The sequence below is a fragment of the Coregonus lavaretus genome (genome assembly GCF_964263955.1).
Source record: "Coregonus lavaretus genome assembly, chromosome: 22".
NCBI lineage: Eukaryota > Metazoa > Chordata > Actinopteri > Salmoniformes > Salmonidae > Coregonus > Coregonus lavaretus.
The window spans coordinates 34467511-34494742 of NC_140009.1; the positions used below are offsets into that span (position 1 = coordinate 34467511).

The window sequence follows — 27232 nt, forward strand, 5'->3', positions numbered from 1 at the left end:
AAGTTGACATTTAAAATGGTTAAGGTTAGGTTAGGTTTAGGTTGGGACGTCCTAAGGAGCACCGATAGCACTGACCGCTGGCATACAGGCCGAATAGCATACAATGTGGGCGCGTTCCTCTGCCCAGGCGTTGCTAACGCAAACCAGGTCTTACAACGCCTGGATAGGTTTTACCTATAAGCTAACCACATCAAATGTTATAGCAATTTGGTGCCCGGCGGCACAGTCGATGACGTAGCACGCAACCATTGGTTGATACATGCAACGTCTAGAGAAGACGACCATAACCTGATCAGCAGCCAGTGATTGCCGAAAACATCGATGCACAGGATAATTAAAGATGTGGAAAACAGCAGATTTATTGAGGCATCAAAAAGTATATATTTTGAATCAGAAAGGTGTGATGTATGGGTACTGGTCTAGATAGCATTTTTCAATTATATTAATTGACAATCATTATAGTTGGCGTTCTACAATTCACCACAAGATGGCAGCAATTTATTTGTATTATTATAAGAGAGCAACCTAAATATTGGAGTCACTATTATCAACAGGTTGGATACAGAATATATGTTTTAACATCAACCCCAATGTACAGCTGTCGAACAACATGAAATTGTTTACAACATTGCTATGCTGCTGTAATCCTGTTATAAGAAACTGTGTGACATGCTTGTGTGAGAAAATCGAATAAAATACATATCAATAAAAAAAGAGAGCAACCTGGCTACTACAAAATGTAATCTGCATCTAGAAAGTATACCTTCTTGACTTTGATAAAATACATTATGACAATTGATCCTCTGAGAGGACGACCAAGTCTGTGCCACTTCATTGGCATTTGAGTTGACAGGGGTCTAGGAGGGAAATCACTTATTTCGATGATCAGGCTTCTGTCCTCTGAGCAGAGTCTCATAGGCTTCCTGGATCTGTATAAACATCTTCTGTGCCTCTTCCATCTTGCTGCCAGGGTTGTGGTCCGGGTGCCACACCTTCACCAGCTCTCTGTAGCTACGTGTTATCTCCTCCATAGAAGCATCCTTATTCACTGACAACATCTGAAACACAACACAGACATATACAGTATGGGGCAGGCACAGAAGGGCATGCTCATTGAGATATAGAAAATGTAGCCAACCAGCAGCATCAATAGTATGTGACTGCATGTATGCTATTGTAACTGCACCAAAGGCAGCCACATCAATTGTATCTCACTATAGTAACTACCCCAGGAGCAGCAGCATCAATGGTATATACCACTCTGCTATAGCTCAATGTTTCAATGTTACACAGTCATACTCACGTGCAGTGCCTCTCTCTCCCTCTGACTGCGCTCTGTGAGCAATATCTCCAAAACTTTCCTCCAGCTCTCTTCCGAGGGGCCCCAGCCCGTGAAAGCACCCAGTATCCTATAGGTTTTAGTTTAGTTCAGTTTAGGTTTGAAAGATCCTCATTATACATCGGACCAGAGGAAGTTGGTGGGAGGAGCTATAGGAGGACATAATCATTGTAATGGCTGGAATGGAATTAATAGAAAGGTATCAAACAGATCAAACATATGGAAACCACATTTGACTCCATTCTATATATTCCATTCCAGCCATTACAATGAGTCAGTCCTCCTATAGCTCCTCCCACCAGCCTCAGGACTAACCTTCCTGGGTTCATACTCAAACGCATGCACAAGAACAAAATCCTATCCCTAAAAAGATTCATTCAGCAACTTCTTAAACTTATATTTGTTTGTTTGTTTGTTTGTTTGTTTGTTTCTAGTCAGTTGTGGTTATGGTTGTACCTGTAGGGTAGCAGCAGGAAATACTCCACCACCGAGCGGAGCCAGGGAAAGAACCAGAACATCTCCAGCAGGGCTGCCACACAGTCAGACAGGTAGTAGAGAGTGGCTGTGGTGTTGTGGAAGATACTGTACCCCAGTGGAGCTGAGAATGCCAGCCAGACTAGGGCCAAACGGTACAGACGAGGACCTACAGACAACAGAAAGAGACACGTATGGATACAATTATTAGTAACAAGGATGAGAATTGTTTATCCAGCGTTAGTCACCAAGAGAAAATAGTGTTTTTTTATGACTGAAAACATAGGAAGGACAATATATTGTACTACTCTATAGATATGCAAAAATGTATGCACGCATGACTGTAAGTCGCTTTGGATAAAAGCGTCTGCTAAATGGCATATTATTATTATTATTATTATATAGCCGCAGCAATAGTATCTGCATGTCTTCTATAGTAACGGCCTCCGGGGCCAACAACATCAATAGTACTTTATAGATAGTACGTGCTGTAAAAGGCCTTTATAGGCAGGTTTGGATGGACTTTGGCCTATTGTAATAGTGGAACATAGTTTGTTGGAGATGTAAACTCATGGGCCATGGTCTACATACCCAGTTCTTGTTGACTCCCAGAAGGTGGATGGGTTTTGAACCTGCGGTGCTGTGACGCTGTGACGCTGGCAGCGATACTGATGGGCAGAGGGGAGATGGTGCTGCCATAGAAGATAGGGGAGGTGATGACACAGGCTATGAGGGTCTTGTGTAGGTCAGTTGTCTGCTCTCCCACACTGGAAACCAGGTGGACCCCGGCGCCCACACACAGCGGCAGTACAATCAGGTAGAAGAAACTCAGTGAGTTCAGGCCGATCAGTGCCACCGTTCCGAAATAGATCCCTACGGAAATCTGACCAGCAAATCTGGCAACGCTCACAGGTGGAGGTCTAGCTACAGGGTGCCTTCTCCCATCTCTTAACCCTCCTTCTGTCTCCCGGTTGGCTTCTCCCACGTATGCAGGGATACGAAAGAACTCTCTGGCCCAGCCCACTCCAAAGCCCCCAAGGGTGAGCATCCATAGCAGGGCATGGCTGTCTCTTCCTAAGTACAGGTGATGAAGGCCCAACGGTCCACCAATTGCCCATAAGGCATAGGTGACAGTCACACTTTTCGTCATGATGATAGGACTGATAGGATCTCAGTGGATCAATGTTTGGACTATAGAAGAAAAACAGTCATCCTTGAAGACGAGTCTGCAATTCATAAGCAAAATTAGGTTTATTTATGAAAGAAGGGTAACTGAGTCACAGGCTGAAAGTAATGAGCAAAAATGATGATATACAACAACATACACAGCATTCAGGGAAATACATACACGTCTTCATTGAAGGAAATAAATATGACACACATTGTAACTATGTAACAGTTATCATAGCCTAATTATGTAATTAGAACTGAACAAAAATATAAACATAACATGCAACAATTTCAAAGATTTTACTGTCTTACAGTTCATATAAGGAAATCAGTCAATTGAAATAAATAAATTAGGCCCAAATCTATGGATTTCACATGACTGGGAATACAGATAGCCTATGCATCTGTTGGTCACAGATACCTTTAAAAAAAGGTATGGGCTTGGATCAGAAAACCAGTCATTATCTGGTGTGACCACCATTTGCCTCATGCAGCGTGACACATCTCCTTCGCATAGAGTGGATCAGGTTGTTGATTGTGGCCTGTGGAATGTTGTCCCACTCCTCTTCAATGGCTGTGCAAAGTTGCTCAATATTGGAGGGAACTGGAACACACTGTCATACACGTTGATCCAGAGCATCCCAAACATGCTCAATGGGGGACATGTCTGGTGAGTATGCAAGCCAATGAAGAACTGGGACATTTTCAGTTTTCAGAAATTGTGTACAGATCCTTGCGACATGGGGCCGTGAATTATCATGCTGAAACATGACTGGGATCTTTTATTTCAGCTCATGAAACATGGGACCCACACTACATGTTGCGTTTATATTTTTGTTCAGTGTAGCTCTCTGAACATTTGTAAATGTTTTGGAATGGGAAGAACGAAGGGACAGAATAAGAGCTAAAAGATAAATAATACACACTATGAATATGTTATGAGCAGCAGATACCTGATAATGTCTATCACAGATCAACTAAAGGACTCATAAACAGTAAAAACAGTATACTTTGGGTTCTACGGATCCATAACATGATGACAAAGCTGGACTGATAAGAACAAGAACAAGCCTTTTTAATGGAACAAAATGAATCACTGCAGTATATGAAATTCTCTATCAATTTACTGTTGATAAACCATAGAATATACCATTGATTAGACTTACATAAATATGATTTTGAGTTATTTTGTAAAAGATAAAAACTTACGACACAAATCAATCTTGGGAGTACAACTTCTTCCGTGGTTTAGAGATTGTTATTGCATCAGTAATGGACTTTGGATGGTGACAATGAAATTGATAGGCCTTCTGGGCCCTGAATAGGCACAGTAAATATGGTAATTTGGGACAGAATATTATCAATGTTTTAATAGTGGTGGAAAGTAAACAAATGTGTGTACATTCATGTTCCTGTCAATATTATGCTTCAGAAATGTATTATCTTATTCTAGGAAAATACATTGATAAAAACATCAGGGTCACACCGTGTTCAATTTGCATGAAACAATGCTTGGACCAATCAGCTCACAGCGAAGTTTTATCTGCCAATCACAAAATACCGTAGGGAAATATTCAACCAATTAATACCAGATTTTTACATTTAATTGGAGAGGCGCGGTCCCCCACCGCCACCCCTCCCCAATGTTGTGTTTGGAATTAGCTGTGTTCTAATCTACTGTCACAAATGTAACTGTAAATTCGAATCTTGAAAGATGTTAGCAAGAAAATACATCTAACCACTCTCCTGGACCGTTCGTCCTTTTCTCTATCCCCGCCCACGGACCGCCCTGTTTGCTTAAAGCGCACGGTGGACGGTGATGCTTGCTAGTAGAGTTGAAACAGGGTGGATGACCTTCGTTTTGCCGTTAGTTTAGGATAAATGTAGGTAGCGTGCTACAATGCTCTAACCAGAGAGAGACGCTTTGTTGTTTTATGGTCCTGTCACAGCGCATTTAACCACGTTGTATTATCTTTTAACCCATGCGTTATGGTTTCGTAGGATGGAAGTAGACGACGTGTCGGTTAGAGAGCAACTTTTCCACAACAGAGTGCGAGAGACTTTTGTAAGTAACGTTAAACCTCATATAAAAGCATTTCAGCGAGATTTTAATCCGTGCTAACTACATTGTTGAAATAGTTGTAACAATTGTGTTTACTAACCGTTTGTTCAATGAAAACCATGCCATGGATGCAGTGGTGTAAAAATACTAAAGTATTTTTTTGGGGGGGGATCTGGATTCTGTAGACTACTTTACTATTTATATTTTTGACTACTTTTACTTCCTAAAGCAAATTATGTACTTTTTACTCCATACATTTTGCCTGACACCCAAAACAAGACGTCTGGTTTGCTTAATAAAAGGAATTTGAAATTATTTATACATTTACTTTTGATACTTAAGTATATTTATAACCAAATACTTTTAGGCTTCCACTCAATTAGTATTTTATAATAACTAGCCTTATGTTATTACGGGAGGACAGGACTCTACAGGGGAGACTCTACAGCTGGTTGTGTGTGTGTGTGTGTGTGTGTGTGTGTGTGTGTGTGTGTGTGTGTGTGTGTGTGTGTGTGTGTCCAGCTGGTCGTTATCCAGTAATGTAGCTGAGGCATATCCCAATATTGGACTAAAGGAGCCTAATGTGACTCCTTAGTCAAAGGACCTTACATGTTCTGTTTAAAGGGCGAATTGACTCTGGAAGCCAAAACAGCCAAATGGTCCATCTAAACGTGAATTGATTCTCAAACATAAATCCCTCTACTTTCATATCACATCAAAAATAATTTCAAATGTACACTTACTGTACACCAGAGGTGGGAGCAAGTCACTATCATTCAAGTCACAAGCAAGTCTGGAGTCACATTCTAAGAACGAGTCGAGTCACAAGTCCAAAAAAATTATAATTGTTACATGCAACAACTTGTTCAACTACATTAACATTTTAGTCATTTAGCAGACTCTCTTATGCAGAGCGACTTACAGTTAGTGAGTGCATACATAATTTATTTTTCATACTGGCCCCCCGTGGGAATCGAACCCACAACATTTACATTTTAGTCATTTAGCAGACGCTCTTATCCAGAGCGACTTACAGTTAGTGAGTGCATACATTATAATAAAAAATTAATACCCCCGTGGGAATCGAACCCACAACCCTGGCGTTGCAAACACCATGCTCTACCAACTGAGCTACATCCCTGCCGGCCATTCCCTCCCCTACCCTGGACAACGCTGGGCCAATTGTGCACCGCCCCATGGGTCTAACTACAAATCTTTGTCTATGTATTGAGGCTACCAGACGGCCCTTTTCATTATTTTGTCTACAACATTTTGATTAGGGAGTGAACTTTATTTATAATAAGTGTTACTTTGAGAAAATCGGACCTCTCTGAAATGACAATGGATAGCACTTACCATACCCTCCCTGAGCGCTCCCCTATACCCAAAATAATAATTAAAACAAAGTGGATAGCAGAGAACATGTCTACCGCTTACCCTCACTTCTTGGACAGACCAGAACCTTAGATATGCAGTTTTAGAAACTGTTGTTTGTCCTGTAAGCATTAGGCTACATGGCAACGCATAAATTCTGATAGCGCACAGGGCTGCGGGCCAGAAGGTTGTAGGTTCGCAGACCATCGTGGACAACAGTAGGGGTGGAAAGAGCTCCTCCTTTATAGTAAAAGCATTGCATAAATCTATCATTGTATTTGCAGGTCTGAGGATTTTTTTTGTGTGTGCAAATTTATAAAATAACTAAAAACAGACCTTATTTGCATAAGTATTCAGACCCTTTGCTGTGAGACTCCAAATTGAGCTCAGGTGCATCCTGTTTCTATTGATCATCCTTGAGATATTTCTACAACTTGATTGGAGTCCACCTGTGGTAAATTAAATTGATTGGACATGATTTGAAAAGGCACACACCTGTCTATATGGGGCGGCAGGTAGCTTAGTGGTTAAGAGCGTTGTGCCAGTAACCGAAAGGTCGCAGGTTCTAATCCCCGAGCCGACTAGGTGAAAAATCTGTCTGTGCCCTTGAGCAAGGCACTTAACCCTAATTGCTCCTGTAAGTCGCTCTGGATAAGAGCGTCTGCTAAATGACTAAAATCTAATGTAAATGTAAAAAATATATAAGTTCCCACAGTTGACCGTGCATGTCAGCGCAAAACCAAGCCATGAGGTTGAAGGAATTGTCCGTAGAGCTCAGAGACAGGATTGTGTCTAGGCACAGATCTGGGGAAGGGTACAAAAACATTTCTGCAGCATTGAAGGTCCCCAAGAACACAGTGGCCTCCATCATTCTTAAATGGAAGAAGTTTGGAACCACCAAGACTCTTCCTAGAGCTGGTTGCCCGGCCAAACTGAGCAATTGGGGGAGAAGGGCCTTGGTCAGGGAGGTGACCAACAACCCGATGGTCACTCTGACAGAGCTCCAGAGTTCCTCTGTGGAGGTGGGAAAACCTTCTAGAAGGACAACTATCTCTGCAGCACTCCACCAATCAGGCCATTTAACAATTTAATCAATTTTAGAATAAGGCTGTAACGTAGCAAAATGTGGAAAAAGTCAAGGGGTCTGACTACTTTCCGAATGCACTTTATGCATTTTAAACATGTGAAAGCGAGCAAGGCACTGCACTGGCGGGAGTTTGGCGAGCGCTAGTGGAGAGACGCGCCTTTGGTGTGTCTTTGCCACAGTAGTTCATTTTAGCAACAAATTCCAAATGCATGCGTCATAAGACAAATTTGACATACCAAAAGAACAGTAGGCCTATGCTAGTAATTGTTGATTGATGCCCCATTGCTGGTGAGCTTGCAAAGTAATTAGTTAAAATTCCTGATCACCAAACAATTAATCCACGGAGGCTTTGCCACAAAATGAGTTTTTTTTTTTTTTTTTACAAACCTGGCCAGATAACTTCAAGTCAAAGTCGAGTCCCGAGTCTTGAGGGTCCAAGTCACGTCTCAAGTTTATTTTATTTTATATGAAGTCGAGTCTCAGATCATCAAATTTGTGACTCGCGTCCACAACTCTGCTGTACACTGTTTTAACACAGTTGCAGCCAACGGTATTTTTCAGTGACAACATGTTTGTGGCGTCTGTCTTCAGTTTCCACACAGGTGTTGGGAGATGCAGATAGCTAATTAGCACAGGTAGTCCACTGTCTGTTTTCTGTAAACTAGTGCTGTAACATGAACATATGGCCGTGTGGGAACCCTATAAAGGTGTATCAATTTAACCTTTTTGTTTTTTGAAAAGTATTTCTCGCCGTTATGAAAGATAAGGTTCTTTATGCTTCCAAAACTATTCCGCAAGCAATGCCGTTTTAATGTTCAGACCGATCGTCGTGGCTCTTAACAAAAACCCCTCCCTACAGAAGACCCCTTCGTCCAATGACTTATGTGTAATGTAATGGTCCTGAGAGCCATGATCAAGGGCTTTCTGAGACCCAGAAGGGTGACCCAAGAAGGAGCCCTCTCTTTCCCCTGGGGCCCATGCATGCATTCAAAGCTCTGTCCCCAAGCCCCATTGCCAAGGGCCCTTTCAATGGGGCCACAATCAATCAGTGCTTTTGTTATGTAGCCTAGCCCTTATCATGACTCCAATTCCATCGCATTCCATTTGCTCATTGAACGTCCCCTTTTGACTTGTGAGGGAAATGCTACGATGCTGCCCAAATGCTCTGTCTAATCGCAAACATGCCTTCGCACATAGGGCTGTTGCAGTGACTGTATTAGTCATGACCGCAGTCAAATTCAATGGTCACGTCGAGTCACGGTAATCTCCTCTTATGCACTCTGGACATGCGTTGGTAGTACCCAACTCGCCAACGACCGTCAGGTTGCTAGTGGTCTGGTACTCAGCACTCTATTGTCCCTCTAACCACTCTGACATCAATGCAATCAAAACACCATAATCACATGAAACACTTATCAGCAAAACAGTGTAATGCTTTTAAAACTCACCTCACTGTGATTGATCAATTTGAAGAAAGAAGTTAAGCAACAGGTTGAAACTGAGTGGAAACCTTGGTCGGTGTGGATGTCAAAGAGCAGGTGTTCTTAATGTTTTGTACACTGTACAATAAATCACATTTTATTGGTCACATGCACGTGCTTAGCAGATGTTATTGTGGGTGTAGCGAAATTCTTGTTTCTAGCTCCGTCAGTGCACTAATATCGCGTAACAAATAATATCTAACAATTTCACAACATATACACACATCTAAGTAAAGCAATGGAATTAAGAATGTATAAATAAATATATGGACGAGCAATGTCAGAGCGGCATAGACTAAGAGAGTAGAATACAGTATGAGATGAGTAATGCAATATGTAAACATTATTAAAGTGACTAGTGTTCCATTTATTAAAGTGGCCAGTGATTTCTAATCTATGTATATAGGCAGCAGCCTCTAATGTGCTAGTGAAGGCTTTTTAACAGTCTGATGGCCTTGAGATAGACACTCAATACATAGTCTACCGTATATTACGCACGGCCCCCCAAAAATCATAAGATTTAAGATGTCTTTGGTAAATAATTGGTCTAGTCTAGGGCTGTGGCGGTCATGACATTTTGTCAGCTGGTTATTGTCATGCAAAAGACTGCCAGTCTCATGGTAATTGACTGTTAATTAACATAAACATGTTTAGCATCTCCAGGCCGCATCCAAGCAGATAACATACAGTAGGCCCACTCATATTCTGTTCTTCTGAAATACATTTTTTTCAAATCATAATGTTTTTTTTTTAGACCTGCCTAAAGTAATGGCTTTATTGTGATGGTGTATATTACATTGATTTATTATACCTTTTTTAAATTTGTAAATGTAGATATTCCAAAGGCGTGCATCAGCAGCTTGTATGCGTGGAGGACTGGAGATGCTAAACCTGTTTATGGTAATTAATGCTCAATTACCGTGAGACCCCGCAGTCATTTGCATGACAAGAACCAGCTGACAAAATGTCATGACTGGCACAGCCCTACTCTCACGTGATACGGTTTGGAAACATTTGGAACTTAAATAATTTCTCACAGGTATGAAAGTTTTCAAATGCAGAAGATACACAGTTTAGCAAAGTTGCACCCGGCTGTGTTTTGAGTAACACCTGCCTTCGACCCGAAATGTAGAAAATAATGGTCCAATGGAAATGTGAGAGGATGTCGTACCTCTGCTGGAGGTTGTGTGACAGCCGGGTGCAACTTTGCTAATCTGCGTACAGTAAGTATCTTTTCTATTCAAAATATTATTTCTCGCTGGTATGAAAGTTGTTCCAAAGGTTTCCAAAACCGTATTGCAAGTGAGGATTATTAACATTTCTAAACGTTAAAACTGAGCGTTGGGATTGTAGTTCACATGATGCCAGCTGTGTTCCATACCTTCAGCTGAGAACCCAAAGGGGTTCGGAGTGGCTTCTCCAGCTCAGATTCCGAGTGTTTAATTCAGATTCAAAGTGTTAGAAACCTGCAATGTTTTATCGGAGCTCGGGGCGAGGCGCCCTCTGTCGGCGCCATCTTAGCCATGAGCTAGCCTATCCCTCTTCTTCCAAAGCCTTGGTTGTATAATGTAATGTTTGTGCTGTATTGAATTTACCTGCAATGTTGACACTTGGCTTCACCATGTTCACTTCCCTGTGAGATGTTACCCTGGTCTGGCCTGTTGGCACTGTACAGCTGCTCCCAGCCTCCCGCTGAACTTCAGACCTGATTTTAGTATTGCTACAACAGGGCACATGGAGACGACCCTTAATCTCACAAAGCACATCAGTTCTCATGTAGACCTAGCTACAGCAGAGCAAGGCTTGTTCAATGAGCCAAATAGATAACGGATACTGTACTTTAAGCACTGTACAGACTAACATCTAACCACATCTCATCTAATGACATGTATACTGAACAAAATTATAAACGCAACATGCAACAATTTCAAAGATTTTACTGAGTTACAGTTCATATAGGGAAATCAGTCAATTGAAATCAATTTATTAGGCCCTAAATATATGGATTTCAAATGACTGGGAATACAGATACTTAAAAAATCAGGTAGGGGCGTGGATCAGAAAACCAGTCAGTATCTGGTGTGACCACCATTTGTCTCATACAGCACAACACATCTCTTTCACATAGAGTTGATCAGGCTGTTGATTGTGGCCTGTGGAATGTTATCCCACTCCTCTTCAATGGCTGTGCGAAGTTGCTGGATATTGGTGGGAACTGGAACACGCTGTTGTACACGTCGATCCAGAGCATCCCAAACATGCTCAATGGGGGGCATGTCTGGTGAGTATGCAGAACATGGAAGAACTGGGACATTTTCAGATCGTGTGCAGATCCTTGCGACATGGGGCCATGCATTATCATGCTGAAACATGGCACAACAATACCACAGTGTCTCGTCACATTATCTGTGAATCAGATATGTTGTCTAACACCAAGAACTCATCATTCATCAATGACTTCTGAGTTTCTCATTCCTTGAGACCCTTATACATTCTAAACTCTGCTTTTACCAGGGTTTAAAAACCAGGGTTTTCAAATTGGTTTCAAAAGCAACTTGCGGTGCATTGTTTAGGCTTCCACTGTTCTTGTAATTTCAGGACTGAATATTTATACATGACACTGTGGACAGTGATGTTTGACGAGAGTGGAACTAGCCTAATAGGTGTAACATGTTTGTACAGCACTCTCACGGAATAGCCTACCTCAATACCTTTTTTAGAGGTGCTATATCTTGTTAAGTGGACCCATCAGGGTCTTTAGTCAATATTTGTGGGTTGTTTGCAAGGCAGGAAAAGGAATAGGTGTGTGTATACAATTGTGCGTTTGCTGAATAAACACATTTTTACAGTTTGTTGATGTAAAGTGTCCCTCTCCTGTTTTGAGACACAACAGGGATTTTTCCTAAAGCGCAATCCAGACTTTACGCAAACAGATGATTTGGACCGCAACTGAGTACGTGAATGTCGTTTTTAGTCACAAAATGAGTGTCTCCTTGTAGTACATTGCTCTTGACGGAGATTTGTGCCCCTCAAATATTGTAACTGAGAGGTAAATTGTAGGGCGGCATGTAGCTAGCAGTTAAGAGCGTTGGGCCAGTAACCGAATCCCCGAGCCGACTAGGTGAAAAATCTGTCTGTGCTATTGACCCAAGGCACTTAACCCATATTGATCCTGTAAGTCACGCTGGGTAAGAGCTTCTGCTAAATGGCTCAAATGTAAATTCCTTGCGCAGCGTCTGGGGCAGTTGTGTAGACAATGAAGCTCTGTATTTTACCACCAAACTCGCTTGGTTCAAATGGAACCAAGCGAGTTTGCCACCACCATGCTTCACCATAGGGTTGGTGCCAGGATTCCTCCAGACGTGATGCTTGGCATTCAGGCCAAAGAGTTCAATCTTGGTTTCATCAGACCAGAGAATCTTGTTTATCATGGTCTGAGAGTCCTTTAGGTGCCTTTTGGCAAACTCCAAGTGGGCTGTCCTGTGCCTCTTTACTGAGGAGTGGCTTCCGTCTGGCTACTCTACCATAAAGGCCTGATTGGTGGAGTGCTGCAGAGATGGTTGTCCTTCTGGAAGGTTCTCCCATCTCCACAGAGGAACTCTGGAGCTCCGTCAAAGTGACCATCGGGTTCTTGGTCACCTTTTGCTCTTTGTCATTATGGGGTATTGTGTGTAGATTGAGGGAAAACAATTAATTTAATCAATTTTAGGAACAGTCAAGGGGTCTGAATACTTTCCAAATGCAATGTATACAACCTATCGAGTGTGTCATCATCGCCAAATCACTTCAACGTCTTGGTTTAGCTTGACATTCGACTGCTGCATCAAATAAGCAGCCTATTTTGCATTGATAACCAAATATAACCTCAGCGACTTGTTCAAACATTGTAGCCCTATTAGAATCCCCCCAAAGGCATTTTTTTTAGATAACTACGTGAATCTAGGCTATTTTGAAACTGTAAAAATAGCTGTTACCATTGTTATTTCTTCTGTGACAAAATTATGACATTCTATTTTTAGCTGATTATGGGACAGCATATCAAATGGGGATAATGTTGTGGTATCACTGGCAGGGCTCCAGACACAATTTTTCCCACATCTTCAGTTGGTGGCACCCCCAAATACATTTTAGTTGCGTCACACAATAAATACATTTGAGTAATCTTCTAAAGGCATAGTCAATCACAATGCTTTATTAAGACGTGTAATAGACTACTGAGATAGTTGTTACATCTAACATGTCCAAGCAGGAATGCATGTTTCAACATGTTAAGATATACAATCTAATCCAGTGATTGTCATGAATTTTGGGTTGGCAATTTTAGTAATATTTTATTGTCAAAATAGGGCTTCAGATACATTTTATTTGTTCAATCAAGATGAATTTGTCTTAACCCTCCTGTTGTCCTGGGGTCATTCTGACCCCAAATTAAATCTTTTGCCGACAAAATATGTTTTTTATTCATCAATTGGTCTGAAAATAACGGTAGTTGTTTAATACTATGCTCTTTATGATTCAAACAAATTTGAAGTAATTTGATTGAATTATGGGTGTTTTACTAAATGTAATAACTTCTGTTGTCCTCTGGGGTCAAAAAGACCCCGCAGCACAAAGTTTACATACTGCTTGGCAAAACATCTTTGATCATGTTTCTTTGATGTGTGGGGTCAAGCAATGGTTATGACAACAACAACAACAAAAAAAGTATTTTCTCACAGGTGTTTGGGCATTTCACATTTTAGTCTGAGAGAGACAGGCAGCACAATGAGGAGGCAGAAGTTTTATAATGCACAGGAGGCTTGCAAGATAATTTTTGAAATAAAAGAAAATAATGACCAGGAGGACAATGCTGCACATAATGAGGATGAATCAACTGATGAAGAGGGTTCAGGGTCAGAAGAGGAGGAACATAATGATGAGGTGATAGATCCAACATACAGACAGCATGCTACTTCTTCCTCCGAAGATTCCCCCACATCTCCTGCTGCAGAAATGGAAGATGATTATGAATATAAGGAAATGGATGAACGTGATGATGACGTAGAATCTGAAGCTGGTATGGAAGAAGTGTCAGAAGTGGAGCACTGCACCTATTATGATGAAGAATCAACAGATGAGGTAGAATCTGAAGTTGAAATGGAAGAAGTGTCAGAAGTGGAGGACATCATCTATTATGATGAAGACGAAGAATCAACAGATGAGGTAGAATCTGAGGAAGAGGACCCAGCTGACCCTGAACCCTCTTCATCAGTTGATTCATCCTCATTATGTGCAGCATTGTCCTCCTGGTCATTATTTTCTTTTATTTCAAAAATTATCTTGCAAGCCTCCTGTGCATTATAAAACTTCTGCCTCCTCATTGTGCTGCCTGTCTCTCTCAGACTAAAATGTGAAATGCCCAAACACCTGTGAGAAAATACTTTTTTTGTTGTTGTTGTTGTCATAACCATTGCTTGACCCCACACATCAAAGAAACATGATCAAAGATGTTTTGACCCCACACATCAAAGAAACATGATCAAAGATGTTTTGCCAAGCAGTATGTAAACTTTGTGCTGCGGGGTCTTTTTGATCCCAGAGGACAACAGAAGTTATTACATTTAGTAAAACACCCATAATTCAATCAAATTACTTCAAATTTGTTTGAATCATAAAGAGCATAGTATTAAACAACTACCGTTATTTTCAGACTAAATATGTAACACAGAATTGATTGAAAATGTATACTGTATGCTTTATAAACAGTCAAACCAGGCAGGACAAAAGGTGTGATTATGGGCTGTCATTAATAAAAATAAAATGATTCAAAAACAGCATCCTCACTAAACTTTTACAAATACCACTCAGTGATAAGTCAAATAGTCAAAATAATAATAGGTCAAAATAATTCATAGTTTCATTGTATTTTTACTTAAAAACAGGGTATACTTTTATGTAAACAAGGTCTATTGGCTCTAAATTCCAAAACAAATGAAAAAAATTATAGTAATGGGTTGAACAGAAGTAAGACTAAAGATGTAACACAGAATTGATTGAAAATGTATACTGTATGCTTTATAAACAGTCAAACCAGGCGGGGTCATTTTTGACCCCAGAGGACAAAAGGTGTGATTATGGGCTGTCATTAATAAAAATAAAATGATTCAAAAACAGCATCCTCACTAAACTTTTACAAATACCACTCAGTGATAAGTGAAATAGTCAAAATAATAATAGGTCAAAATAATTCATAGTTTCATTGTATTTTTACTTAAAAACAGGGTATACTTTTATGTAAACAAGGTCTATTGGCTCTAAATTCCAAAACAAATGAAAAAAATTATAGTAATGGGTTGAACAGAAGTAAGAATAAAGATGTAACACAGAATTGATTGAAAATGTATACTGTATGCTTTATAAACAGTCAAACCAGGCGGGGTCATTTTTGACCCCAGAGGACAAAAGGCGTAAGGCATTTGGGAGGACAACACGAGGGTTAATCTTTATGTGCACTAAAATGTGTGTATATATAGGTCTAATTCAATTGGTACCAATTCACCACAGGAAGTGGAAACTCAAAACACATTAGCTAAATCACTAACTCTAAATATAACACCTACTGCTAGTAGCCATGTATTAATCTAAGTAAATGTAATGTCCTAAAAAAAAACGTTGAAATGAGGCTTCGTGCACTCCCAATGGCCGATGCGCAATTTTGCACGCTCCATATTTCAAAGCCATATCAGATATCTTGATTGTTTAACAGTGTGCTTTGAGCACAATGGTCGTTGAAAATTCAAATGTATACCTACAGAAACTCTCTTCTCTTTTTAATATGGACAACGAGTTAATCCAAAGTTGCTCCCCCCCCCATGAACATTTAGAAAATGCATTCAATCACGAGGGGGCAAGAGTGTGAAAGGCTCGCTCATTACAGAAGCCACCCCAGCTTAAACAGGCAGGCACAGCGGCAGGGCAGACGCTTTTATTACAGGAATCATGACGATAATGCACTTTACTGTTTTTAAGAAATTCATGGTTTTATCTGCCCCAAAAATAGGACGTTTTGATTGAGGTGACCAGGTAGAATGGCAGCCAAGACTAAAGGTTGCAAATTGCGACTTAATGGTCGCAGTCTGGAGCCCTGACTGACAAGTATACGAATATTTGCCAGGGCATATTTAATTATAAATCTGATTTATTTCACATGAAGATGTGGGAAGCTAAAAGGCTAGCAATCTTGCAGGCTATGTTATTAGCCAGCTAGATGGCAAGGGAAGACGACAAGAATGTGGTGATTTTTTTGCTTTCACCACAAATGAGAAGACGACAAGAACCTCAATCTCCCCCTTGTGAATGTTGCTATTTGGGAGTCTAGGAACGCATGAACCGGCGAGGTATAATGTTACCAAAAGGTGCGAGCTGCTCCAAAGAAATCGGACTCCGCCGAATGACGTACAGGATCTATGGATTCTCCTTAAATCAGCCATTTCTAGTGTGACTGGTATCAGGCAAGACTGCCTCACACCTACATAATTGGTTATCTAGGCCTAGCTCTCGCATGGACTGCAGCGGCAGAAGGTAGCTCAAATAGCCTACTTGTCTCATTCCTCCATAATCAATCCTATTGACCAGAACGGTGTTCTGTCAGAAATCACTATTAATCTGTTTTTCAACTTCCTCTGATCAGAGTATTGCATCAAATATGGTTATTTCCCAAACACGCATGTAGGCCTTTGCAGTTCCACACCATTGGTTGGGTTGTGGTGTATAAATTGGAAGCCTCCAACATAATCCAGGTAGAATCAGAAATTCCCCAGGGCAGCTGTCTAGGCCCCTTACTTTTTTTTTTTCAATCTTCACTAATGACATGCCACTGGCCTTAAGTAAAGCCAGTGTGTCTGTATGCGGATGACTCAACACTATACGAGTCAGCTACTACAGCGAGTGAAATAACTGCAACACTTAACAAAGAGCTGCAGTTAGTTTCTGAATGGGTGGCAAGGAATGTTAGTCCTAAATATTTCAGAAACTAAAAGCATTGTGTTTGGGACAAATCATTCACTAAACCTCAACTAATTATTGTAATAAATAATGTGGAAATTGAGCAAGTTGAGGTGACTAAACTGCTTGGATTGTAAACTGTCATGGTCAAAGCATGTTGATACAACAGTAGCTAAGATGGGGAGAAGTCTTTCCATACTAAAGCGCTGCTCTGCCTTCTTAATAACACAATCAACAAGGCAGGGCCTACAGGCTCTAGTTTTGTCGCACCTGGACTACTGTTCAGTCGTGTGGTCAGGTGCCACAAAGAAGGACCTCGGAAAATAACAATTGGCGCAGGGCAGGGCAGCACGGCTGGCCCTTAAATGTACATGGAGAGCTAACATTAATAATATGCATGTAAATCTCTCATGGCTCAAAGTGTTGACATGCTGAATGCACCGAGGTGTCTGTTTTTAAACTAGTAGCACACAGCTCAGACACCCATGCATACCCCACAAGACATGCTACCAAAGGTCTCTTCACAAGTCAAGAACAGACTATGGGAGGTGCACAGTACTACATAGAGCTACATGGAACTCTATTCCACATCAGGTAACCGATGCAAGCAGTTGAATCAGATATATATTTTTTAAACAGATAAAAATACACCTTATGGAACAGCAGGGACTGTGAAGAGACACAGACACACATAAGACACGCACTCTACACACACGTACACATGGATGTTGTATTGTAAATATGTGATAGTGGAGTAGTGGCCTGAGGGAACACACTAAATGTATTGGGTAAAGTGTTTATGAAATGTACTGTTTTAAGTGTGTGTGTGTGTGTGTGTGTGTGTGTGTGTGTGTGTGTATATAACTGTCTTAATGTTGCTGGACACCAGGAAGAGTAGCTGCTGCCTTGGCAGCAGCTAATGGGGGATCCTTAATAAATACAAATATCCTCTTTATTCCACTTGTAAACAAAGTGTGGCATAAATTCTAGAATGATCTTGCTGATTTTAAACCAGTCTGTTGGTTTGTATTCTGTGTTAAAATGCTACCTCCACAGTCTACTTGTTCCATGCTGTACCAACTGGCCTCACTATAGAAAGGACCACTGTAATGTGTAAAAAGCTAGGAAGGAAGTGAGCAAAACCAAAACTTGCATTTCACTGCTTCAGCACAAAGGTTTATTCAGGGCATAAAGTTGAGCCAGCTTTCTGCCCCTATCACCACCTTCAACACAAAATCCCAGGCAGCCAGCTTAGCTGTCAAATACTGTAATACCGTCAATTTTTTTTGGGGTGATATGATATTTTGGCCATATCACCCAGCCCTAGTTCTATTTGATGTTTAGCGGTACCAGGCTAGCTATACATCACCATTGGTAAGAATTTCTCAACAAATCTACAAGACCATAGTTGGCCTGTGTGCAGTGGTGAATGGGACGTTTCTTGTTGTTTTTGTGTTACGTTCAGGTCCTGGTTGCTGAATTCTATTGTCAAAGATTTAGCCTGTCACTGAATAGGCTATGGGACATGGCCTCACAGAGACTGCCCGTCCGTAGTGTGGCATCTATTCTCACTGCCTAAATGAGAAACCATCCTGGAATGGCAGAAACTTTAGGAACTTCACTGTGGTTAGGCTAGTTTGTATGTATCAGTGCCTAGGCCTATATGTGTGCGAGAACCACTTGTTTTCCCCTGAATCTCATTGTAGTGATGTGATCCTAAATGGGTCAGACACAGCCTGTCCCACCCATGGATAGGAAGAGGAGGGGGAACCACCATTTTGATACTGTACCACATGTCCTCATCTTCCATTGTCAAATGTACTTTGTACATATGTCAGAATAATGTAGGGTCTAAGCATTGATGTATGGGGGGAGTGTGCACGTACATGCTTTTTCCTCTCCAAATTTTTTTTTCTACAGTGAAGAATAAAACAAAAAGTTGACCTTCTACTGCAGTGAAATAATACCCTGCTTGAACAGATAGGCGAGGTGACGTCTAGTATGTTATCATATTTCAATAGATTGGGTTTAGGGCTATTATTCTGTTCACACGGACAAGGTGTGCTTGTACAAGCATTCTTCAATCTGCAGGAAATGCAGGCCCATAAGGCTCTAGTTAAAAGGAGTGCACTATATAAGGAATAGATTGCCAATTGGGATGCAACCCTTGCTAGGCAGAGGAAGCCATTTTGTCATGTTTCTCTCTGCCACTCTCTCAGAAGGGGACTTTCACATCTTGTTTTCTGCTATTATTCTCAACTCAGGGTGAAGTCCTGCATCCTGCCACCCTCCCCTATCCCCCTCTGAGCTGCATGGGGCTGGGGAGAGGATGTGTGTTTTGTGTCCTTCGTTGTCTCCTTATAGGTTTAGTTTGCCTAGGATGAAGGATTCCCTCCAACGTCCTTAAAGAGCACACACCCACTCACTCAAAACATTCCGTTTTGTTGAATAATTTATTCATACAAACACATTGTGATTAGCTTTGTGAATATAGCCTACTTAATGTATACGTTGATTTAGTTTCAAGAGGAAAGTTATTCTGATTTACATGATTGTTGACTGCTTTTCAGCTGGCCAAGTCCACAGTGGTAATTTACTGGCCTTCCGGACAAGGACTAATGAAATTGTGCATTCAATGGAGAAGATGATGCTATAAAGAGCATTTCATTCAGGCCTCAAGTCACAGTGCTATTTTGTGATAGTTGCCCGCATGTGGCTGGTCATTGGTTCAATTGAGTTGGGCTATAATTAGGTAATGTGGAAGATGTGGTCCTTGTCCTTAGGTACATTTGTAAAGAGCAATATATCTTTCCTGTTCACCTTGTCCTTTCCAGCACGGTTCCAGGCGGCAGCTATAGTTGATGCATAGCCAACCCAGTACAGCTCAGCTTTGTCTGGCTTGGCTCGGATGTTTACCCCAGACAACCAGGGCAGCAGACAGCTTAAATGACTATAAGCTGAAATGGGATTAAATCAATGTTCAGTCGGTCAAGGAGTCTACTCCCTTGCAAAATACTACAGAGTAGATGGGCCTAAATTAATTCAGGCTGGCTGTATGTTGCGCCTCGTTGGGGTTTAGGTCTGTGTAGTTGCACCCTTTTTCTTCTCATCCTAGTCCCCCACTCTCACCCCCTTTCAATCTCTCCCTCTCTTCAACTGGATAAACTGGTCATTTGGAGACACCCATCTGTCTCTCTTGGCCTTTGTCATGAATGCCTCTCTGTAACCAATAACCATCTCACTATAGAAGATCATGGTAAAGTGTCACTTGTGGTGATCTGGGCTGGGTTTCCCAAAGCACCCAAAGTGGTGTGAGCCTGGGTTGTCGAGAGAAATAACATAGGCTACTTTAGCAATGAAGGCTTTAGGAAAACCAGCCCTGGGCTCTCTCACTTGTCATTAAACTGGATGATGGGCATGCATTTTTATGTGAAAATCATAGCTTGTTGTGACCTGAAAAAACTTGCTTCAGTTCAAAACATTGAGACCGACGTTTGTCCTGCTTTCTCTCCCTGTTATCTTGCACTGGCGCCGTATCTTTGGTCCTGTTCTCTCTCCTCTCACAGCGCTTGAGAGGATATGCATAGAAGAATGGGAGAAACTCTGCAAATACAGGTTTGCAAAGCTTGTAGTGTCATACCCAAGAAGACTCGGCTGTAATCGCTGCCAAACGTGCTTCAACAAAGAACTGAGTAAAGGGTCTGAATGTAAATGTGATATTTCTGTTTTTTATTTTTAATAAATGTGCAAAAATGTCTAAACCGGTTTTTGCTTTGTGTGTGTGTGTGTGTGTGTGTGTAGATTGATGAGGGGGGAAAAAACAATTTTATCAATTTTTGAATGTCTGTAACGTAACAAAATGTGGAAAAAGTCAAGGGGTCTGAATACTTTACAAATGCACTGTAGGTATCCCAGGTACACTGTGTGCTCCCAGTCCCCGGGTACCAGCTCTAAAAGCTACCCTATTGGTTCAGTTTTTTAGGGACAATAATTGTATGAGGTGGATATAAACTTGTATCTACTGTAGGGCTTCACAATTAATCGAATTCACATCGAAATTGCAATGTTGACATGTGCAATATCCATATCGCAAGCGATCCATATCTGTAATGTCAATTTTTTTTTATGGAAGCCCATTCCCGCCACTTAAAAAAAAAAAACATTATGCCGATACTATTTAAACATTTCAGGAGGCTAAGTCGAAATTTCGAGATGGTAGAGCATACTTATAGGATATGTTTCTTCATTTGTAACATTGTGTTAATTTAGAGGTGGCACCACGGGTCCAAGAGTGGTGGGGAATTTCAATACAGACTGACCAAGTGTTTCTCCAACCTCTCCTCGTGGAGTCCCAGCCGGTTCATGTATTTTATCTATTCCAGAACTAGCACACCTGATTCAACTGGTCAACTAACCCTTGATTAGGTGAATCGGGTGAACTCGTTCAGGGCTACAACAAAATTGTGACATGTCTGTAGGTCCCGATGAGAGGTTTGAGAACCACTGGGCTAACCTAACCAGGTAAAACTCCAGACCCTAATTTGGAGGGTATGACAGTAAAGTTTTACAGCTAAATTATGTTTTATGAGCTATGATGGGACCAGATTATTTTCTAATCAGGTCATATGGTTTAAACAAACAAAATGGACAACTGCGATTGGACAATAGAACTAACAGGGCTGAGCTTGCTTTATGCAGGGTTGCATCATGTAGGCCTTTGCATCTGTAATTAAAAAGTTACTCACACAGTATGTCATCACTATTGTTGTGTTGATTGATTAATTCCAGTCAATAATTTGATTGCTAAGGTCTAGGTAGCCTAGCCACCTGAAGTTTGAATATAAACCAAATTTGATCCTTTTCTTTTAACACAAAATAAATAGGCATATTTGCCCATATCGTGCAGTTCTAACTTACTATGTGTTTCCTTTGACTCTTTTTAGAAGGGCTGCTAGACTTGGGTTGGTATTATGCTGGTTCAATATGTATATTCTGCTTCTACTTATATTTGGATAAAAGTGAACTAAGCTGCACATTTCCCTAAAAAGCTAATGAAGCAACTGTCAGGACTGTCAAGTCAAAGCACATCCTGCAAATAGAAAAACGGTACCAATGTTTGTTTTTGTTTCCTCTCTGCAGATCTGTGTCCTCCTCTTCACCTGCCTCTACATTCTGTCCTACCTCATCCTCACTCACTTCAAGAAGAATGCGGACTATGTCACGGGTGAGTATGGATATGTTTGCCTAGTCCCCCCCCCCCCCCCCCAAAAAAAAAGGAACTCAGTCCGGCTTTCAACTTACTCTTGAAAGTTGCAATAGTAGAATGCATAAGGTGCTATTTCGAAATTGGATAGTGCATCATCAGTTTTCCTCTTGTCATTGCATACTTTGGAGAGCTATTTATAACTTGTGAGAAATGTCTAGATAAATTAGCCATGTCAGCTAATGTTTTTTAGCCCCTAGATTTTGTAGTAATGTTTGTCACTCAAATTTCACATTAGACATGTTTATAGAATTGCAAACAAATTAGCTTTAACACTACAAAAAGAATTCTGCACCCCATGACAAAATGTGTAGAATTGCAGAAAATAAGCTTTACACCTGCAACATTTTCTCTCTGCCTACAAGATGGGTGTGAACAGTTTGTCATGAACAGTGCTTGTGCCATAGAAATAAACGTGTGGGGGGGCAAGATGTTCCCCAGTGCTGGAAGGGGGGCCTGAGTGAAAAAGTTTGGAACTCCTGGTATAGCCCATCGCCTGCCCTATGCTATAACAAATGCAAAACAAAGGAGTTTTTCAAGTTGCTGTCAATTTGAGGATTTACAGTACTGTGCTTCCTGCCACTAAAGTTAAATGTACAGTATGTGCGGCTCTCAAGTGAACCAAATCAGTGACGACATCCAACACCTTATATCCTATTTAGGGCTGTTGCGGTGACCGTATTACCGCCACCCCGGCGGTCACGAGTCATGAAGGCAGTCAAATTCAACGTAACCGTTTAGTCACGGTAATTAGGCTTCTCCAAGCTCTGATGCTGCTGATGGTCATTAGTATTCTACCAAACTTGCTAACTGCCTGGTACTCAACACTCTATTGTCCCTCTAATCACTCTGACATCAATGCAAATGTAATTGAAAATGTAATCAAACACTTCATGACAGCCCATGAGCTCATGTTGCGCAACATTTCTATAGGGTATGCAATTGCGTGAGTAAACAGAGTGATGGTCTCTATTAAAAAGAGCAGGATCCCATCAGCTTTCTATAGGCCTACAATTTATTTCTCAACTTTCCTAATATTAAGCACATTGCTTATCTTTACAACAGGAGTATAGCCTACCTGGCTGGCATGAAAATGAACCGCGGGAAAAGCGTCCTCCATTCGTTATTTTAAGTGTATAGATGACATGTATTTTTTTCCCCTGCCCCTATTTTGAGACGGTGCATGATAATGGTTCATTCTAAATCAATATATATAGTACCAGTCAAAAGTTTGGACACTCCTACTCATTCCAGGGTTTTTCTTTATTTTTACTATTTTCTACATTGTAGAATAATAGTGAAGACATCAAAACGATGAAATAACACATGGAATCATGTAGTAACCAAAAAAGTGTTAAACAAATCAAAATATATTTTATATTTGAGATTCTTCGAAGTAGCCACCCTTTGCCTTGATGACAGCTTTGCACACTCTTGGCATTCTCTCAACCAGCTTTATGAGGTAGTCACCTGAAATGCATTTCAATTAACAGGTGTGCCTTGTTAAAAGTAAATTTGTGCTATTTCTTTCCTTAATGCGTTTGAGCCAATCAGTTGTGTTGTGACAAGGTAGGGGTGGTATACAGAAGATAGCCATATTTGGTAAAATCCAAAGTCCATATTATGTCAAGAACAGCTCAAATAAGCAAAGAGAACCACAGTCCATCATTACTTTAACACATGAAGGTCAGTCAATCCGGAAAATTTCAAGAACACATAGGCCTATATGTTTTGATAAGGTTTGGATCACAACTAAAGTGGCCAAATAACTTCTTAAAATTAAGCACATTTAATCCACTTTACAAGTGGTGTAGAGCCTAACTGGCATACAGAAGCAGCGCATGAGTTTCAAGTTTGGGGAAGATCATTTCCACCATAAAAATGCACCTTTTATAATAAAAGCATTACATGCGTAATCGCATTTGTAGTCACTTTTTATAATGGTGTTTTCCCGCTAATAGAACATTTGCGCATAAAGCCTACTGCTGTGTGCGCGTTGCTGGGCTTATAATGTGAAGAAATAGCCTAATAGTTTATCAACATTTTAAGCTAAACGTTCTGATATGTTGAGTCAGCTTCATTGCGTAAAAACGTTTTTTTTATGCTAGTGGTTGTATTAATTTGGGATCTATCGCATACCACAACTGTCTCAGACTATGTTTTGGAGTATTTATTTATCGCACAGAATAGAATAGGTCAACTTTTGTACTATGGGGGATAGTAGATTGAGATAGGCTAGTGCTTTTGCTGTTTGTTAGGCCTACTCATCTTGTTGGCTGACGAAAAGTAAATGTGGACATTTCTTCCAATATATTCAATATGCACCTCGGAATTCGATAAGAACGCGCGCAGTTGCGTCCCCCAACGTGTCTGTCTTCATTTGTAGCCTGTGAGAAAGACCCGATCACGTGAGCCATGTGAGTGAGAGGTGCTTCGGAGAAGGGCACAACGCAGCACTCTGGGCCAAGGGCACAACGGCCACTGGCCGCAAAAGGCATGGATTTTTTTAGGGTGCATTACGGCTACACAAAGGGGATGCCGCCGGGAGGCATTAGCAAGTGCTTGTCAAATTGTGAATGAGAGACTGATGAAGTGTGCAGTCTGCGCAAAAAAATCAACAAAGCAGAGCTCATGCTTTTCATGCAACTTTTTTCAAATCATCATTAGTCGCATCATGCAGCATTACAATGTAATAAAAATCAAAACATATAGCCCAATGTTTGTAGAACAACTAAAGATGCATGAATAACTCTAAATTAAGCATATAGGAATACCTAGTTCTTTGTTAACCACTCAACACAGAATAGTCGCATGTGCGCACTCCCTCAAATCGTTTGGAGAAAATATCCTTTCTATTTTATTCAGCTTTGTTCAATTGTATTCTTCATACTATAAAATAATGCCACGGAATTCTAAGCAAATCTTGTCTGCTAAATAAACTAGTGTAGCCCACAGCCATTTGTCATAGCCAGATCAGGACCTAACATAAGGACAACTCAGAGTATGCGATTCTGTTCTTCTGAAATAGACTACATTTTCTTCATGTTTCTTTAGACCGGTCTTAAATAAATAATGGATTTATTGTGAAGGTGTAGGCTATATTACATGGATTTATTAGACTTTTTTAAATGTAGATGTTCCAAAGATCTGCATCAGTGGCTTCTAGGCTATGTGTGGAAGCCAGGAGATGCTAAATGTGTTTGTTAATTAACGGTCAATTACCGTGAGACCGACAGTTATTTGCTTGACAATCACCAGCTGACAATTTTGTGACCGCCACAGCCCTAATCCTATTCACTTGAATTGAAAGCCTTGTGTTGAAGTGTGGCTGTGCAAATGCAATTGGTTATGTACCTTATGTAATCATTCCAGTAAAGGCTGGTTATTGAAAACCGCTGAAGCACATCCGCTCCAACATAACAAGCCTGGCCTGTAGCTGTATCGCACTGGCTCTTTAGAAGTTTGGCTGTTTGGAGGTGGGCCAGTCCACTGAGCCTAGCCAGCCAGTGTATTTATTGGGTTTTGGAAAGAGTCGGCTTAACCTGCTCTGCATTAGGAGTACAGTGTTGTTTCCAATGAATGTTCTCAGCAGTCAGTCAACACCACCAGCAGAACATTTGTGCCTCGCAGTTTAATTTGAATGGTGTAGTGTTGAAGATGTGTTCTGTGAATCGATTGGGATGCTGCGAACTGGTTTCTCTTGCTCCGTGCATGTTTTTTCACTTCTTTTTCCACACGCTTCAGTTCCTCCTACTGACCTATACAGAATCTTGTTCTTTGTGTCTTGAACATGGTGTATTCTGCATATCTCTATTTTTGAGGCCAACTACTTATTTTCCCCCCTGTCCGTGTCGATCGGTGCTACCTTAGTTTCTCACCAATATCTCGCACTGTTTTTCTAAGTATATCCCTCCTCCAAACACTCTAGGTAACATCCATTGCCCCGACACCATTTCAACTCTTATCTGTCTGGGTAAAGGGGTTGGAGGCTTCTGTTGTCAAGGTTTCCCCTCAGTTGTCAAGATGCTCACATTCCTTTAGTCATTACTAGCTTGCCTCACTTGCCTGTTGGTATAGCTGTGAAGCACTCACTTGTATGTTTTCCACCATTTTCCAGATGACATTGAAGATGCAACCGCCAACAAAATTGCGTAAGTAAAGAGCCGTAATGATTAACTGACCTAGCAGCAGTCTGCACGTTGACTCACTCAGTCTGTGATTAGAGTGTCTGTGTGTGGGCAGAGTATTTGAGCTAGTATCTGAGTCGATGTGGCATAACGAGATGACACAGCCTGGCCACTTGGCCTGTGTAACTGTCCTCCTTGCCCTTTGTCCTTTCGCTGATATTCCCTTCCTCCCTCCCCACCCAGAGCAACTAGCATCCAAAACACACACACACTCATATATACAGTGGGGAGAACAAGTATTTGATACACTGCCGATTTTGCAGGTTTTCCTACTTACAAAGCATGTAGAGGTCTGTAATTTTTTATCATAGGTACACTTCAACTGTGAGAGACGGAATCTAAAACAAAAATCCAGAAAATCACATTGTATGATTTTTAAGTAATGAATTTGCATTTTATTGCATGACATAAGTATTTGATACATCAGAAAAGCAGAACTTAATATTTGGTACAGAAACCTTTGTTTGCAATTACAGAGATCATACGTTTCCTGTAGGTCTTGACCAGGTTTGCACACACTGCAGCAGGGATTTTGGCCCACTCCTCCATACAGACCTTCTCCAGATCCTTCAGGTTTTGGGGCTGTCGCTGGGCAATACCGACTTTCAGCTCCCTCCAAAGATTTTCTATTGGGTTCAGGTCTGGAGACTGGCTAGGCCACTCCAGGACCTTGAGATGCTTCTTACGGAGCCACTCCTTAGTTGCCCTGGCTGTGTGTTTCGGGTCATTGTCATGCTGGAAGACCCAGCCACGACCCATCTTCAATGCTCTTACTGAGGGAAGGAGGTTGTTGGACAAGATCTCGCGATACA

The 27232-nt window shown here is 41.0% G+C and overlaps 2 protein-coding genes across 2 annotated transcripts in view; one reads left to right on the plus strand and one right to left on the minus strand.

The window, feature by feature from the left end:
- Positions 1 to 339: 339 nt before the first annotated feature.
- On the minus strand, positions 340 to 4268 carry LOC311149646 (dnaJ homolog subfamily C member 22-like). The gene is made up of 5 exons (XM_084186842.1): positions 4193 to 4268; positions 2405 to 3039; positions 1796 to 1982; positions 1304 to 1409; positions 340 to 1058 (listed from the first exon to the last, which is right to left on the minus strand). The coding sequence occupies exons 2-5, from the start codon at positions 2961 to 2963 to the stop codon at positions 870 to 872; spliced, it is 1041 nt and encodes a 346-aa protein (XP_084042968.1). The 5' UTR covers positions 2964 to 3039; positions 4193 to 4268; the 3' UTR covers positions 340 to 869.
- Positions 4269 to 4800: 532 nt separating this feature from the next.
- LOC311150198 (limb region 1 homolog-like protein) overlaps positions 4801 to 27232 on the plus strand; it is a 31739-nt gene continuing 9307 nt past the window's right edge. The window contains exons 1-3 of the mRNA XM_084187541.1: positions 4801 to 5048; positions 22110 to 22194; positions 26351 to 26384. Coding sequence (XP_084043667.1) covers positions 4986 to 5048; positions 22110 to 22194; positions 26351 to 26384 — 182 coding nt within the window. The 5' untranslated portion in view covers positions 4801 to 4985. The remainder of the gene's footprint in view (positions 5049 to 22109; positions 22195 to 26350; positions 26385 to 27232) is intronic.